The sequence below is a fragment of the Etheostoma spectabile genome, chromosome 18, assembly GCF_008692095.1.
Source record: "Etheostoma spectabile isolate EspeVRDwgs_2016 chromosome 18, UIUC_Espe_1.0, whole genome shotgun sequence".
In the NCBI taxonomy this organism is placed as follows: domain Eukaryota; kingdom Metazoa; phylum Chordata; class Actinopteri; order Perciformes; family Percidae; genus Etheostoma; species Etheostoma spectabile.
In genome coordinates this window covers 3,690,896-3,706,319 of record NC_045750.1, presented here as the reverse complement: position 1 = coordinate 3,706,319, position 15,424 = coordinate 3,690,896, and the positions used below count along the sequence as shown (strand labels likewise).

The following is a 15,424-nucleotide window of genomic DNA, read 5'->3' as shown; positions in this document are numbered from 1 at the left end:
CTTAAAACACAGACAAACCTGTTTATCTGTAATTTAAATAACTTTAGAGATTTTAAATCAGCAGGACCTTTATAAGCTTGTATATTTTCTTACATTTTCACACAGAAAGGTGACTACGTCTCAAATATAAATGCTGTGAGCCTCTTTCTGTCTGATTAAGAAGGTTTGATGGGATTGTATGTGGTATTGGTCACTGGGTTTGAACCGTTGAGTGCAGTTTTCTGCGTCTCACCTCCGTAGACGATCCCAAACTGTCCGGAGCCGAGGACCTCGTCAGCAAAGATCTGATACACTGAACTGATATCCTGAACAACAAGAGATTCAGAGATTCAGAAACACTCAGACCTTTTTTTTTGTTAACATCGTTCTTTGACACACATGTTAGGTTTGGTTTATCATACGAGACATTTGTCAGCAAGAACGAGGGAAGAATTACCACGTTTTCTTGTATCTGGGAGTTGGACACGGATATGCTGATGGAGACTTCCTCTGAGGAGACACAAGACGGACAACACAATATAAAAATCAGGGATGCACAATATGAGGAAAATATCTAATTGTGATTCATTTTGACTGATATTGCGATTGACATATGATTCACCTAATTAGAGGAAAGTAAAGTATACAGTTTTTGTATCAGTATTTTCATTTTCGTACACAAAATCTTAAAATCTTAAAAATTAAAATGATTATAGTGTGATTTTTAGTGTGATCTGTACAAAACAAAGATGTTTTCTTTAGTCTGTAAGACAGGATGTGTAGGCTGGGACGTCTCTACAGCGCCACAACACATTGGTTTGCTACATATTTTGCCTTTTAAGGCGCTGACACACCAACCCGATAATCGGCCGTCGGACAGTCTGGCGAGGTCGGTGACTCGAGTCTGTCTGATGTGTTCCGTGCCGTCGTCAGTCGGCTTAAAATTCGGCCGATTTGACTTGTTGAATCGGAAGACAGTAAGTCGGACACAATGACCAATCTGATTGCTGGAGTCCTAACCCGGAAATGACGGGAGGGATGAGCGTGACAAACGCCTCTCAAATTCTGACAAAAATCTTTTAAACTGACCTTTGTCTTTAAAAAAAAAAAAAAAGAATTCAGCAACTGAATTTCTCACTTAAAATGTTTTTAGAAACTAGTTTTGTAAAATACAAGATGGTATTCCGAACGAGCTGCCATTACATACCATTACATACCATCACATGCCATTCATACGATTTTGAAACCCACGTGACGCTTTTGTCCAATCAGCTGCCGCTTTTCATTTTTTGGGTGACAATACAGATTAGTGCCGCCTGTTGTTATGGAGACGTATTACGTCTCGCACACGAGCAGAACATACGCTCAAATCGGCGTTGCTGCGGTGTGTTCTGAGGCACTTTCTTGACCAGCTCGGGGAGTCAGTCAGTCTGATTGCCTTTTCTTCCAATGGTCGGGTTGGTGTGTCAGTGCCTTAACAAATCCCCCCCCCCCCCCCCCCTTAATTGTGCAGCCCTTGTATAAATGTGCAAGTTACCCATGAAGCTCTAATGTAAGTCATTAAAGCACACACACGTGTAAACCCCGTCACCTACAGCCCAGACGCGTGGGTTTTTATTTTTCTAACCTTCAAATCATTCAAATCTCATTTCCTATGTTTGATAAAGAGAGAGATGACGGATGAAGGATTTGTTGGTTCAACATGATGAATGAACACTGAAGATGTTTCCAGCTGTGATAACGACCTTTAAATCCAGATATAACAAACATTGAATCCTTTAATTCCTGTTTTTTTTTATATCTGGGTTTAAATATGTGTACATGCATATGAAGGAAGCTCTGACGGTTTCGTGCTGTGTTAATTCAGCCTGACGTTTAACAGCCGAAGGCACATTCTGTTCAGAGGGTTTTGAACTGATGTGCTGATATTGATTTCAGATCGCTGGCCCGCGGTTTGATCAGGCCGTCCCTCCCTGTGATCGATGCCGACAGTCTGCTGGAAGCAGGCATCCTGTTGATGTTCAGGTCATCCTCCAGAGAGTTTACGTAAGGTTTCGACAGAAATGTAAGCTGTGAAGTACAGATCTGTAGTCAAACTGTTTGTTCTTCAAAAGCCTTTATTGGCCTCAATGGAAAATGCTTTTATTTTGAAACAGGCTATTCTTTCCTATGTTAAAACTATGATCACATTTTAGTGAAAATCTTTTTTTTTCTTGTTAACTTTCTGTTGTATTGTTTGCTGTACACTTCCTCCAAATGTTTCAAATTAAAAGTCCCCCACCGATTCAAAGTGCAGAATCCATCGCAACCCTAAAAAGGCTTTTATTTTTAATAATGCGCAGGAAGTCTAAAGTTTTGTTTACAGGAGCTTAAAGGAATAGTTTAACACTTTGGGAAATGCGCTTGGTTGCTTTCTTTATGAGAGTTCGATGAGAAGATTAATATAAAAGTCATGCTTGTGTGTTTAGAACGGCGATGGAGTCAGGATGTAAGTAAGTAAGTAAGTAAGTAAGTTAGCGTAGCTTAGCATAAAAAGTTGAAACAGGGAAAAAAGCCTGGCTCTTATTATTAGTTTTTTCCCCCCAATTCCCATCATCTTTATGTCTTTCTTCATTACTACTAAAAGTCCACTGTTAAACTGTTTCAGCATTGAGCTTGTAAAAAAAAAAAAAAAAACCTTGTTACATTATCTGTCCATTATCTGTAACTTATTGATGTGTGTTGCTGTAATTTCATTGTGAAGAAAACCATGTATTTGGGGGAAAAATACTGGAGCTCGACATTAATTACTCAACAGATGGAAGACACAGCAGTTTTATGACAATGACGTTTTTCTATAATAGCTCATGGGGATTTCTTTTAATGGTCTATTTAGTGCAGGAAAACTCATTTTGGGATGAAACCTAAAACTTTTTTTTTCAGACAAAAATACACTTTAACCTGAGATGAATCAGAGCACTAAATCCTCTGCAATCCCTTTAATCATGTTAAAAGGCAGCGTGAGAGTGTGTGCTGAGGCGGTGGGGTTGTATAACAGACGTCTCCCAAAACAATATTTGGAAGCTTTTCACAGACTAATCCATTCAACCATAAAATCATATCAGAGTATAATGTCATCTCAAATAAATGACTCCATTACTATGTCAAAGGGTAAAGGTAGGCAGGGAAATTACCAGGGTTGTGGGTTCCTCATTAACCTCAATGGCCTTCTAATCAATTTTTTTAATCCTACTCACGAAAAGTGTTTCCCTTAGCTCTGACAACTCGTGGAGGGCCTCAGGGATCATTTTCAGGACCATCTTAGATCTCATTTTCTTAATGCTTCCTCGAAGACTTCATATGTAGGCAAAGAAGGATAAGCCTGCAACTAAAAATACTCTCCAACAAATGCACTATTTTCTCCTGGTTAGAGTGTGTTTGTTTATACCTACGGTGTTCAGTGTTTTAGGAAATTGCTAAGACCTATTCTTTTTAGTAAATATATACATTGGTGACTAGACAAAGTCTCAGCTAAATAAATCATACCACAGGTGTATAAATAATAGGGTTGAGTACCGACACGCGGTGCTAATAGGGCACTGCTTCCAACTTACACATGTCTGGCCATGTAGCACCAATCTAAAAAAAACTGTTTGTGCCATTCTACTGCATTGATTGCCCAGTTTTATGCAAAGACCCCAAATCAGCAGTAAACTACTTCTTTAATTGATTGTCTCGCCAAAAATATCATCATTAATAGAGACTGCTTTATTACTGACCTCACCTTTACTCTGCTGTCTATCTTTAAAAAAAATAAAAGACACGTCACAACAAGGCTCTCTTAAAAAGAGACTGATTTTAGACTTACTAACCTGGCTTTGAACCTTAGTTATGTTTTTATCTTTAGATATTTTCATGCCAATGAGAACAGTTGCAGAGAAGTTGTCTCCGGCCGTTACTCACTGTGGTCCTTCCCCTGGCTGTGCCCGGTGCCGACGCTGGCCTTGGGCGTGACGGGCATCATCGCCTGTCGGATGGCCTTCTCCCAGCTCTGGCCCACGTCCCGCCCCACGCCAGAAGCCGCCAAGACGGGGTTGTGATGCAGGCCGCCACTGTCCTCCCCGACGTAGTACACCATGTTGGTTGTGATCACCTCGAAGCAGTGAGCGTTGCTGCCCTGGGGCAGGCTGCTGAAGTCCTGCGCCGGTTCCACCTGGAGGATCTCGGACAGGGGGATCTCCTGCAGTTGGTTAAAAATAAATAGAAACACTTAGATACGAGCCTCATTAAAAGTTAAAGTAGTCAAGAAATGTTCAATCTCGTTGGACGTACTTCCACATTCAGCTTAGAAACTCAAACCTCTGCACTCCTCTCTTCCCATTTTGGTTCCCATTATACTTATTTAAACAATTTTAAAAGTCATTTTAACCAATAAGAAGCATAGAGAAGGTTTTGAACTGAGCCACAAGACTATGTTTTAGCTGGGCGATCCCTTCATCCTAACACCTCTCCTCTCTCTGCTGAACTGTGAGTTACTCTTTAAAACCAGTGTTTGAAACATCCCTTCCTTCCTTCCTTTTCTGGCAGAGGGCAGGGAAAAAAAACCTTCTCCCCTCCAAAAAGCCTAAACGCTGCCAGATCAAACATATAAAAGGAGAACGATCAGCTGAGTGGTGTCTTAATGGCCCTCGGTGTCATCTGAACGTTTTGTGTTTTGCCAAGTTCTCCTCCTCCTTTTCTCCCTCGCCCCCCAAACCACAAACTCCGATCAGCGTCCCATTCATCCTGCCACTGTGATTAAAAGGCAGGACGTGCCTCAGCCGCTGAGGGCACGAGGCAGCGTGGCAGGCGAGCCAGAGAGAGACGGCAGGGAAGCGACCAGAGGCTCCACAAAAAAACCACCACAAATCTCCTCCACCCCTTCCTCACCACGCTCTCTTCAAAGGAAGGTTTCTGCAGTGCTTTGTGGTATAGGTCAACAGGTCGCTGGCACACAAGATGAAAGGAGGTGAGAAAGGGACATGATAGAGAATGAAAATGATCTGCAGCTGAACTGACCTCACGTCACACCGTGACGGAAAACAAATGTTTCTTTTTGGGAAATTAGAAGAAAAGTTGGAACATTTTTGGCCTCGTGTTTACCACGTGTTTTTGCTCTTTTACCACAAAAGTGACATCTTGTCATAAATAGCATGTCTGCTTAACAATCTGTCTTCCCTTAACAATCTGTCCTCCCTGAACATACAATACGCAGTAGTTTCTAAATTAGCCCATCATGTATCTAACCATCCAAAAGCACATTCAGCGTTAACAGCTGGAAACACCGCCTAGACTTGCAACTCCACAGTGAGTCAGTGTTATGGATGGAAGGGCAGAGCAAGTTTAAATATCTTTTCTAGCCCATATTTCCATCTTTAAATAATTTTAAATAAATTTAAATTATTTGTAATAGAGCAGACTTAGAGTTATGTTATAGCGAGTGCATAGAGTATCAACCTACAAGTGCTTGGGTATTTGGGTGGTTGACAGGCTCTCTTTTAGAGTGCTTATTACTCCGTTCAAAAGGCCGAGCTCCGACTGTTTATAACCACTGACTGTGAGTTTAGCTGCTCTGTCTCTGCTTCTTGAAGCTGTGGATATTGTTTTTAATACTCAGATTGCGGCTGCATTTGTGGTTGATTCTATGATGTTATGGAATATATATATATATATATATATATATATATATATATATATATATATATATATATATATATATATTATATATAAGTTGACAAAACAATCTCACAACAAGGCCAATTTAATAGCTTCACATGCTCAGAAAGATGCATCTACATTGCTACGTCTACTGTACAAACTCACTTTCTTTTCAAAATGTTTCTTAGTGGAAGGTTACAACTTAACATCCCGACCTGATGAGGATAATTACAGTAAATTGTCCGGTTAGAATTAGGCGGCGATGTGTGCTAATGTCTCATGAATGATGTTGAATGAACCAGACTCCCTCCGGTGTTCTCTTCACGCCGCTGCTTTGTTTGGCCGAGCGGCTGAAACCGGATCTGAGCCGGCTGGGTCTCCTACCTTGTAATACTTGGCTCCACTTTCATTCTGGAACAGAGTCAGAGTCTTGCTGTCCAGCCTCCAGTAATGTCTCTTCCTCTGCAAAGACAAAACAAAGTTCATCAGGATACAAACTTCATAGATTCAACAGGGTTTACGTCAATATATGCACGCGCATACGGACGATTTCAGCCACAGGATTAGACAAAGCTCTTCTTTCACTGTACTTAAATTTCTATTTTATGCCACTTTATACTTACACTCCACTACATTTCAGAGGCAAATGTTGTACTTTTTACTCCAGTTCTAACGAGTTCAGATTCAAAACATATGATCAGTTGTGTAATTTAATCAGAAATAATGCATCATATTTTACAACAGGATTTAAAGTAAGTAATAGCAGCTTCACCTCAACCAGCTGCAACATTAACATACCACTACCGTACCACTTACATGTTATCGCATCAACAATAGAGCTGCAAAAGGTTAATTGCTTAATCTTTGCAGCTCTATATACAGTATTTGCTATGTGTGTGTGTGTGTGTGTGTGTGTGTGTCTGTCTTTGTGTGTGTGTATGTGTCTCTCCTTACCAGGTTGTCGGTGCTGGTGTAGTGGACCATCCAGCCCTCTTTTACCATGGTGGCGCTTTTTCTCTTGGTGTGTTTGATGGACTGAACCACTCGCATCAGAGGAATGTTGCTGCTTGTGCATGGGCTGCATGAGACGAACACACACACACACACACAGAGACACACACACACAGAGACACACACACACAGAGACACACCACACACACACACACACACACACACACACACACACACACACACACACACCACACACACACACACACACACACACCACACACACACACAGAAATGTAAAGACATTTTAGAATGTGCAACAACTCAAACGGTTAAGAAAACAATCATCTCTCTAACTTAAATGGCCAATAAGTAAAGTTTATTCTGCTTCTTTAATGTGCACGAGTCTGGCTGAGAGACCGGAGGATCTTTTGGATCAGTCCAGAGGTTGAGTTGTGTACCTGATGGCTCGGAGCGTCTCATCGTCCTTCTCTCCGTCCGTGCAGCCGTGCCCCTCAATGAAGAAGAGCTTGTCGTCCTGCTCGTCCAGGCTGTGGCCGCCGTCGCTGTTTGTGTCACAGTTGTCCACCTCCATCGTCGCCTCCGAGTCCAGACTGGGACTGGTCGGTTCTGCAGAGCCCAGAGTAGAGTCCAAAACACATAACTCACGTGGACTTTGGGTGTGTGTGTGTGTGTGTGTGTCCACGGTAACCGTAAACTCACCTCCGTTAAAATCGACCTCACCGAGGCAGTCTCGAGGTATTTTGGCCGCACATCTCTTATGGCAGTTAAATTTACAATCTACAGCAGAAGAGGAGAAGATAAGTAGAACATTCATTCATTGTAGTTCCACTAGATCGGACGGGAACGTCGTTACCTTTGCACTGCATGCCCTGGCGGAAGAGGCCCTTTAGCAAGCGTTTGCAGTACTGGCAGATGGTGGGACGAGTGTAGGTGTGGACGGAAAAGGTGTGAGGGACTTTGACCCGACCCAGGACCATCTTCTCCATCCAGATGGGACGACCGCTCAGCAGGGAGTTACGCTTCCCGGCACCCAGGAGGGGGCGCTGCTTCCCCAAGGAGGGAGGGAGGGGGGGGGGGGGAGGAAAAAAGGAGGGTGGAAAGTTAGGAGTTTTGTTTTGATTTGTGTTCAGAAGTTCGGAAAACAAAAGTTTGCATTTTAAATAATTGGTTACAGTTATAGCTCGATCGATACTGGATTTCTGAGGACGATAACGATCAGTATATGACAGTGTCTGATCACAACATATAAGGAAATTCTCCTTTTGTCATAAACTTAAAACACAAGCGTAAATTTTAAGGATTTTGACAAAGATAAAGGCTAATTAATGGTTGTACTTTGACTCTCCGCATAGCTGACGCCGTGGCCTACGTAAGTGGCCGACGCCGCTTTGAGGTTTGTACTTGTGCGCTGGTGTCTGCATCGTTTTAGCGTATCGCTTCAAGAGAACAGCTGGTATGTGTTAGTGTGTGTGTGGTAGAGCGAGTGAGAGAGTGACAGGGATTTTTTGTCAAATTTGACCCGAGGACAACATGAGGGTTAACACAGAAAGGGGACGGACATCCAGCCGAAAAGAGGGACATCCGGCCGGGCGCAATCCTGGAAGTGGAACATGGAACGTCATGGATCTTACAGACAAAGGGGAATGTGACGCTACTAATCCCCGGCCAAGCGGACCAATCACAGTTGTTGTCGCTGCAGTGCGTAGTTTTTTTTATCTGGAGGCATGTCGGGATTGGCTGTAGGGTTCGAATCGACACGTACCTACACAGAATTATTTACAATATTTATATGAGAATTGGAGATGTGACCTTAAATGTGTTAAACTTCCTAAAAGAAAGACCATTTGCATTCAGTGAAGTAACTGGTATGATCTCTGGGATTTTATGTTGTAAATAATTTGATGTGTACATATTGATTGTATGGTTTGCAAAATTACCCCTAAAGCGTGTTTCACCATTGACTTTAAAGCTACCAAATGGAAATGAAGTGAACAATCAGGGTTCAGCTGAGTGATCATCACATTTGGAGAATTGTTCTCTCGTCGTGAAAAGTAGAGCACAGATGAAATCTGTTCTATCCACTAGAACAATGGGCGCCATTGTGCAACGTGCAGCTTATAGACGGCGGTCCTGGTAAGAGCAGGAAGTGTGTGACACAATGGGCCTGAATTAGTTCAGAACAGTAAATCCACCTTCTTAAAAAGGTTTGTGACGTTGAATCAAAGTCCGAATTATCTTTAAAAAAGCTTTTAACACGAGAGGTGTAACAATATGTTTTTATTATGGAGCAGAAACATGAATCACAGTAAGAAGAGGAACTCCCAGAGCGCTCACGGTGTTCTTGTTTACAGACATAAAAATGCCAGAGGGGACAAAGACATGACTTTGGCCCTATAACCTGCCGAACATGTCAACATGCTGTAACATTTCTTTAATGAAGACGTTTGCTTTATTGCATTATTATCAAGAAACTTATCTTGCTTATTTTTGTCATTTGTACTGAATTCACTTCACTTCAGTTAAGAGTAAGTACAGATCTGCCAGTAAATGTGTGAATGGCTTGATTGTATTTTTGTGATATATGTATTGTGTGTTGGACAGTGATACATACTGCATTAATTAAATGGTTTTAAAGCTTAACAGCAGCGGCAAAGGGCACATGTTCCACAAATGTTCCATAAACAACACAATATGATGAGATGTTGTGTTGAAGAGAAGAAGCCTTTCCTCGCTGTGTTCAGAGATGGAGCTGATAAAAGTGTGTTTGTTCCAGTAAGTGTGAAGCACTGACTGTGAGTCACTTTGTTCACTAGTTTAACCGGGATGGAAAATCCAGTGGTATGCCTCCAGCCATCAGATCAGAGAGAGAGAGAGAGAGAGAGAAGAGAGAGAGAGAGAGAGAGAGAGAGAGAGGAGAGAGGGGAGAGAGGAGAGAGAGGAGAGAGAGAGAGAGGAGAAGAGGAAGGAGGAGAGAGAGGTGTGTGTGTGTGTGTGTGGTGTGTGTGTGTGGTGTGTGTGTGTGTGTGTGTGTGTTTGTCTTACAAAGAGAGAGAGAGGCAGAGAGGTTAACTATGGAAATGGCACTGGTTGCAAAACGTAGATCTGCAAGCGTGGAAAGTGTGTGTGTGTGTGTGTGTGTGTGTGTGTGTGTGTGTGTGGTGTGTGTGTGTGTGTGTGGTGTGTGTGTGGTGTGTGTGTGTATCTTTTCAGCTCAAAAACTGACTTGCACCAACATGTGTTTGTATGAACTTGAGTCAAAAAGTCTAAACTCCTGAACCTCGTCACCTATCCAGCCTTTCCCAGCGTGCATCTGGGCGAGAGGGGCAGGGTACGTTCTGTCACGCGCATGAACAGGACAACCATTCCCACTCACACAGTCACACCTAGAGGCAAAATTTAGGGTTTCCAGTTCAGCGACCTGCACATGTTTGGACTGTGGGAGGAAACTGGAGCACCCAGAGGAAACAAGACGGCAGGAAAACATACAGAACAGCAGTGGAGCAAAGTAACTAAGTACATTCACTGTAGTACTGCACATAAACACGGAATTTCCCCCAGTGCGGGATTAATAAAGTATATCATCTTCTATTTCTTTCCAGTGGCTAGATCTGACAGAGGAGGTAGCAATTCATCTTCACATTCACCACATAACACACACAAAACACACACACACACACACACACACACACACACACACACACACACACACACACACACACACACACACACACACACACACACACACACACACACACACACACACACACACACACACACACAACGCAAGTACAAATGGTTTTGTGTGTCAGAAGCAGAAGCTTTTCTTCCACTGCTCCAGAAAAGTCAAGGTTTAAAGCCAGGTGTTTGTTAGCCAAATTGTGTCTTTAGAATAATTTTATGTTAAGCTGCTGTGTTAATGCTTTTATATAGACCTTAGTGGTCCCCTAATACTGTATCTGAAGTCTCTTTTATATAGGCCTTAGTGGTCCCTTAATACTGTATCTGAAGTCTCTTTTATATAGACCTTAGTGGTCCCCTAATACTGTATCTGAAGTCTCTTTTATATAGACCTTAGTGGTCCCTTAATACTGTATCTGAAGTCTCTTTTATATAGACCTTAGTGGTCCCTAATACTGTATCTGAAGTCTCTTTTATATAGGCCTTAGTGGTCCCCTAATACTGTATCTGAAGTCTCTTTTATATAGACCTTAGTGGTCCCCTAATACTGTATCTGAAGTCTCTTTTATATAGACCTTAGTGGTCCCCTAATACTGTATCTGAAGTCTCTTTTATATAGGCCTTAGTGGTCCCCTAATACTGCATCTGAAGTCTCTTTTATATAGACCTTAGTGGTCCCCTAATACTGTATCTGAAGTATTTTTTATATAGACCTTAGTGGTCCCCTAATACTGTATCTGAAGTCTCTTTCCCAAAATTCAGCCTTGGTGCAGAATTACAGCCACTAGAGCCAGTCCCACTCGAGTCTGTTTGGTGTTTTCCGTGCCATTGGAGGGGCCGTTGGCCTTCATTTTGGCTGACCTGACATGCTCAGTCGGAAGGCGGGCACTGCTAGCAGTCAAACTCAAATGACCAATCTGATTGGCCGGAAACGAGGAGCACGATGAGCGTGACTAGAGTCTCTCGCAAAATCAACTGCCACTTTGCTTTTCTTGTTTGAAACCCATGATGTCTCTCTGTCTTTTTAATGGGCGGGCCAAATTCTCTTCAAAGCAGCGAAAGGGGAGGTAACCTTGCCCCTTATGACCTCATAAGGAGCAAGATTCCAGATTGGCTCATCTGAGCTTTTATTTTCTCAAAGGCAGAGCAGGACACCAAGGGCTTGGTTTGCTGGGGGAACTCATATTAATGTTAGTGACATGTTCATGCCATGGGACCTTTAAATTAATTTATCTGCTGTGTTTTTCCGATGTTTGACCTGCAGAAAAATCAAACTCCTCCGTAGCTCCAATATATTCCTCTGACTGATCGATAAACACACATTCAGAGGAAACTGTAAAACTAATGGACCTTAAAAACAAAATCAGTCTTCTTCACACTGACGTGAGAGACTTTAGGTGACGGAGGCAGCAGACCCACCTCCTCCTGCGGAGACGGGGTGAACTCGGTGGACGGCGGACGAGCGATGGACATGATGGCGCCCGGCAGCGAGACGTTGGACAGGCGTCTCTTCTTCACCCCGCTGCAGTTGTTGGGGATCTTGAACGCACACCGTTTGTGGTAGTTCAGTCCGCATCCTGCAGAGGAAAAGAAATCATTTTACATGTGTATGTCTCATGTGATTTCATTTTTGTCCTCCTGTTGTTCGGCTTTTTGTGCATTTGTCTTCTAATCTTGATTTGATTTGATGTAATTTATTTATGTGGGAAAAAAACAGTGTTACATATACGACAAAATAAGTAACCCTTTAAGTGCTTGTGTTTAAAGTGTTCCCTGAAACAAATTTCAACGAAAAGTAGCATATAGAAAATGCTATTGAAAAAAAGTATGAAAAGCATAAAATATAAAAAAAAGGAAAGGAACAAAGAAATGAAAACAATACAAGAGACACTTTGGGGAACTCATCATTTCCATTTTTTTTTCACAGATGTTTTTGAATCTGCTGATTTAAGTTTCTTATCACCTGATGTTCTCGACGAGATGCGAAAATAAAATGGTTCACTCATGCAGCAGAATGCACACGGAGAAAAGAAAAAAGTCACAATTCTCTGATGTCTTGTTACATGTGAATATTATCTAGTTTCTTCTCTCCTCTGTAACAGTCAAGTGAATATCTTTGAAGAGGTGTATTCCTCGACACAGAGGTCCAGGGTTTCAAATCAGACCTGCGGTGGTTTCCTTCATGTCGTCCCCGTCTCTCTACACTACCATGTCGGAGCTGTGATTGAAGGTGGACATGTCAAAAAAAACAAAAAAACGCAATGCAAATCAACGCCCAATCAACCACGCCCAAATCAAAAGTCAGGTAAATGAATCTCAAAGAGCTCAGGATGTGGGTTAGAGAGGTTGTTGACGTTTGATACTTCGAATTCACACCAATGAACAAAGGTTTTCATCCATCGAGGAGTCCCTGTCCTTCACTCACATCAGTCTCATTCTTTTGTCAGTTTAAGCGGTATGAACCTCCAAAAGTTATACAAGCAGAAGACGTATTTTTCTGCGCTGACGTCAACAATCAAGCGTTGCTCTTCTCTGCTTGGCATCACTACAGTTGATATTTGCTCTGAGGCTTCTGAGCGCTGAGATCGGGACTTGAAAGATGTGAAAAATACTCGCAGGAAGTCAGCGTCCATGAAGACATCCTGCTGTACAGTCGCTGCAGCTTTCAGACTCAAACACCAGGGAAAATGTGTGTGTGTGTGTGTGTGGGTGTGGGTGTGGTGTGTGTGTGGTGGTGTGTGTGTGTGTGTGTGTGTGTGTGTGTGTGTGTGTGTGTGTGTGTGTGTGTGTGTGTGTGAGCACAGCCTCGGCATAGCGGATATTAAAATTATTTATTATATTTTATTTCAAACAAAAAAATAAAATAAAAAAGATAAAAACAATAAGTGCGTATAAATACAATGAAAGGAAAACTAATATCTATGAAGTGTCACAAACAATGTTTAATCTGTCCAAGAAGGAGCGGGACAAAGCCAAAGCTTTGTGTTATTTTTCCCCACCCCTCATCCAACTTTAAATAGTTCCTGTATATTTTATAAATATTGTATGTTAGGGTTTTCCCTGCCGTTATAAGAGTTGGGTGCAGCACCAGAGCCGGTTTGGGCTGCGCCTCGGCCGAATGAATGGAACTAAAAGGCTTTTTCAGATGTAATGAATGTAGATTGTGGTCTTTAGCAAGAATTGTCTTTAAGCTTTTGAATATTTTTCATATATTATCTGCTCTAGATTTTCTAATGTTTGACGCACAGATATGGACATAGTAATGCTACAAAATTAGGAGAAAAAAGAGACGCAAAACTACCACAAAGGGATAGACTGGGTAAGCCCCGCCCACTCTGCCGGCGGTTTGATTTCGCCCTGCAGCTCGGTCTGGGAACCTGCACGTTTTATTCTCCTTCTTCAGTTTGTAATTTCGCGGGAACCAATCACAAACTGGCTTATCTACCTGACGGGCCATTGGCGGGTTTAACACGATGACGATAGAGAAGCGACCAAAGCAGCTTTTTGTTTACATGAAACAAGAAGCTGTGAACGCCACCGAAGTGCAGCAACCCGTTGCTTCTACATCCCGGATCGTTGGTCTGATTGGTTGAGGGACTATCCAATTACATACAGAGTCATTTGAACTATGCCCGTTGGTCCCGCCTCATGTGCAGAGAACTAATGAGCTTAGTCTGGTGATAGCCAGAGTAACAAAGGGACACACAAAGAAACTAAAATGATTACAAAGAGACAAAATCCCACAAAAAGACAAAGAAATGTACGGGGAAATGGTTTTTTTTCTTCAATTAAAAAGGTAACATTTTCTGGAAGGACCCTTAAATCGCCTACACACCTCCACAAACCGAGGAAAAACACTGTTTGCATATGTATCACATATTTTGAAACTTGATTAAAATTCATAAAACAACCATGACAACCACGGAATTAAATCCAGAAAGCTGGATGTCTCAGCGGGTCGGATGTCAGAACAGTCAAGTTTTAATCATTTAAAGATTGTTTTGCGGTTAATTGATCATTAAATATTTCAGTCACTCGGAGGGAACGACGTGCAGCTTGTTTGTCTCTGTTATACTCATTAACATCTGATTTCTCTCATATCATGAGCACACACAGATCACGTCCGCTCGTAAAAGTTTAATTGGCAGGAAGCTTGTCTGAATGGTTTAAAAGGCCCAGATATCCTGACGATGCGTTCCTGCTCTGCCTGACACCTGTTTGACTTCATAGATTTAAGGTCTCTGGAGCGGCTGCACAGCTTTTCAGGTGATGTAAGTCCACATCACAGGTCCTCCGCTCCGTTTCCTGTCATTCACTTTGTGTTTTGTCAGCTTGTTGACTAGCTAATCATAGAATCACAATCACGGTTGTTAATAACACATTTCATTTGCACACTTCTCCCTTCCCTTCTGGTGGAAATTAAACCTTTCTTGGGCAGCATGAAACTGCATGAAGGACAGTAAATTACACAGAGGAATAATAATCCAAACACTTTCAACCAATGGCTGCAACTAACAATTATTTTGATTGTCAATTAATCTGTCGATTAGTTTCTCCCAAAAAATGTACATTCAGGGAATTGAGGCTACATCTAGATTGCTACCTTTTGGTTTTGTAAGTGGATTTTTGAGACAAAAGCGATCTCTGTGCACTGTGCTGTGTTTTTAGCTCCAGTAGAAGAACTACTCTCTGTTTAAACTAACACGCCCACACCAAAATATCTCATTAGCATTCCCATATACTGGGCCTAAACCGGAGGCAGCACCCGAGACTCATTGCTCATCATTCATTGCTGGTAGTTGCCATGGTAACAGTAGTAGCTTTGTAAAAAACAATGAGACGTATTCGATAAAACCCAATCAGGTGGTGACACGTTGGCGTCGGTGTTGCCGAAGGTCTCAGTTTGTGGCCGTTGAGACGGCAACACGACCCCGCAGATTCCAAACCATAACAGGTCAGAAGTGTTTTCAAATGTCTCCGGTTTAGGAGGCCGTAAACGCCAGAGCAGGGGGAATGAGAGGGGGAAACGCCAGAGCAGGAGGAATGAGAGGGGGAAACGCCAGAGCAGGGGGAATGAGAGGGGAAAATGCCAGAGCAGGGGGAATGAGAGGGGAAAACG

At 42.3% G+C, this 15,424-nt stretch overlaps 1 protein-coding gene across 1 annotated transcript in view; it reads right to left on the bottom strand.

Moving 5' to 3' along the window:
- The window catches only part of LOC116706785 (serine/threonine-protein kinase D3), a 42,313-nt gene that overhangs the window by 5,781 nt on the left and 21,108 nt on the right, over nt 1-15,424 (bottom strand). The window contains 9 exon segments of the mRNA XM_032543802.1: nt 233-305; nt 437-489; nt 3,922-4,198; nt 6,040-6,117; nt 6,610-6,733; nt 7,065-7,233; nt 7,327-7,404; nt 7,481-7,670; nt 11,725-11,882. Coding sequence (XP_032399693.1) covers nt 233-305; nt 437-489; nt 3,922-4,198; nt 6,040-6,117; nt 6,610-6,733; nt 7,065-7,233; nt 7,327-7,404; nt 7,481-7,670; nt 11,725-11,882 — 1,200 coding nt within the window.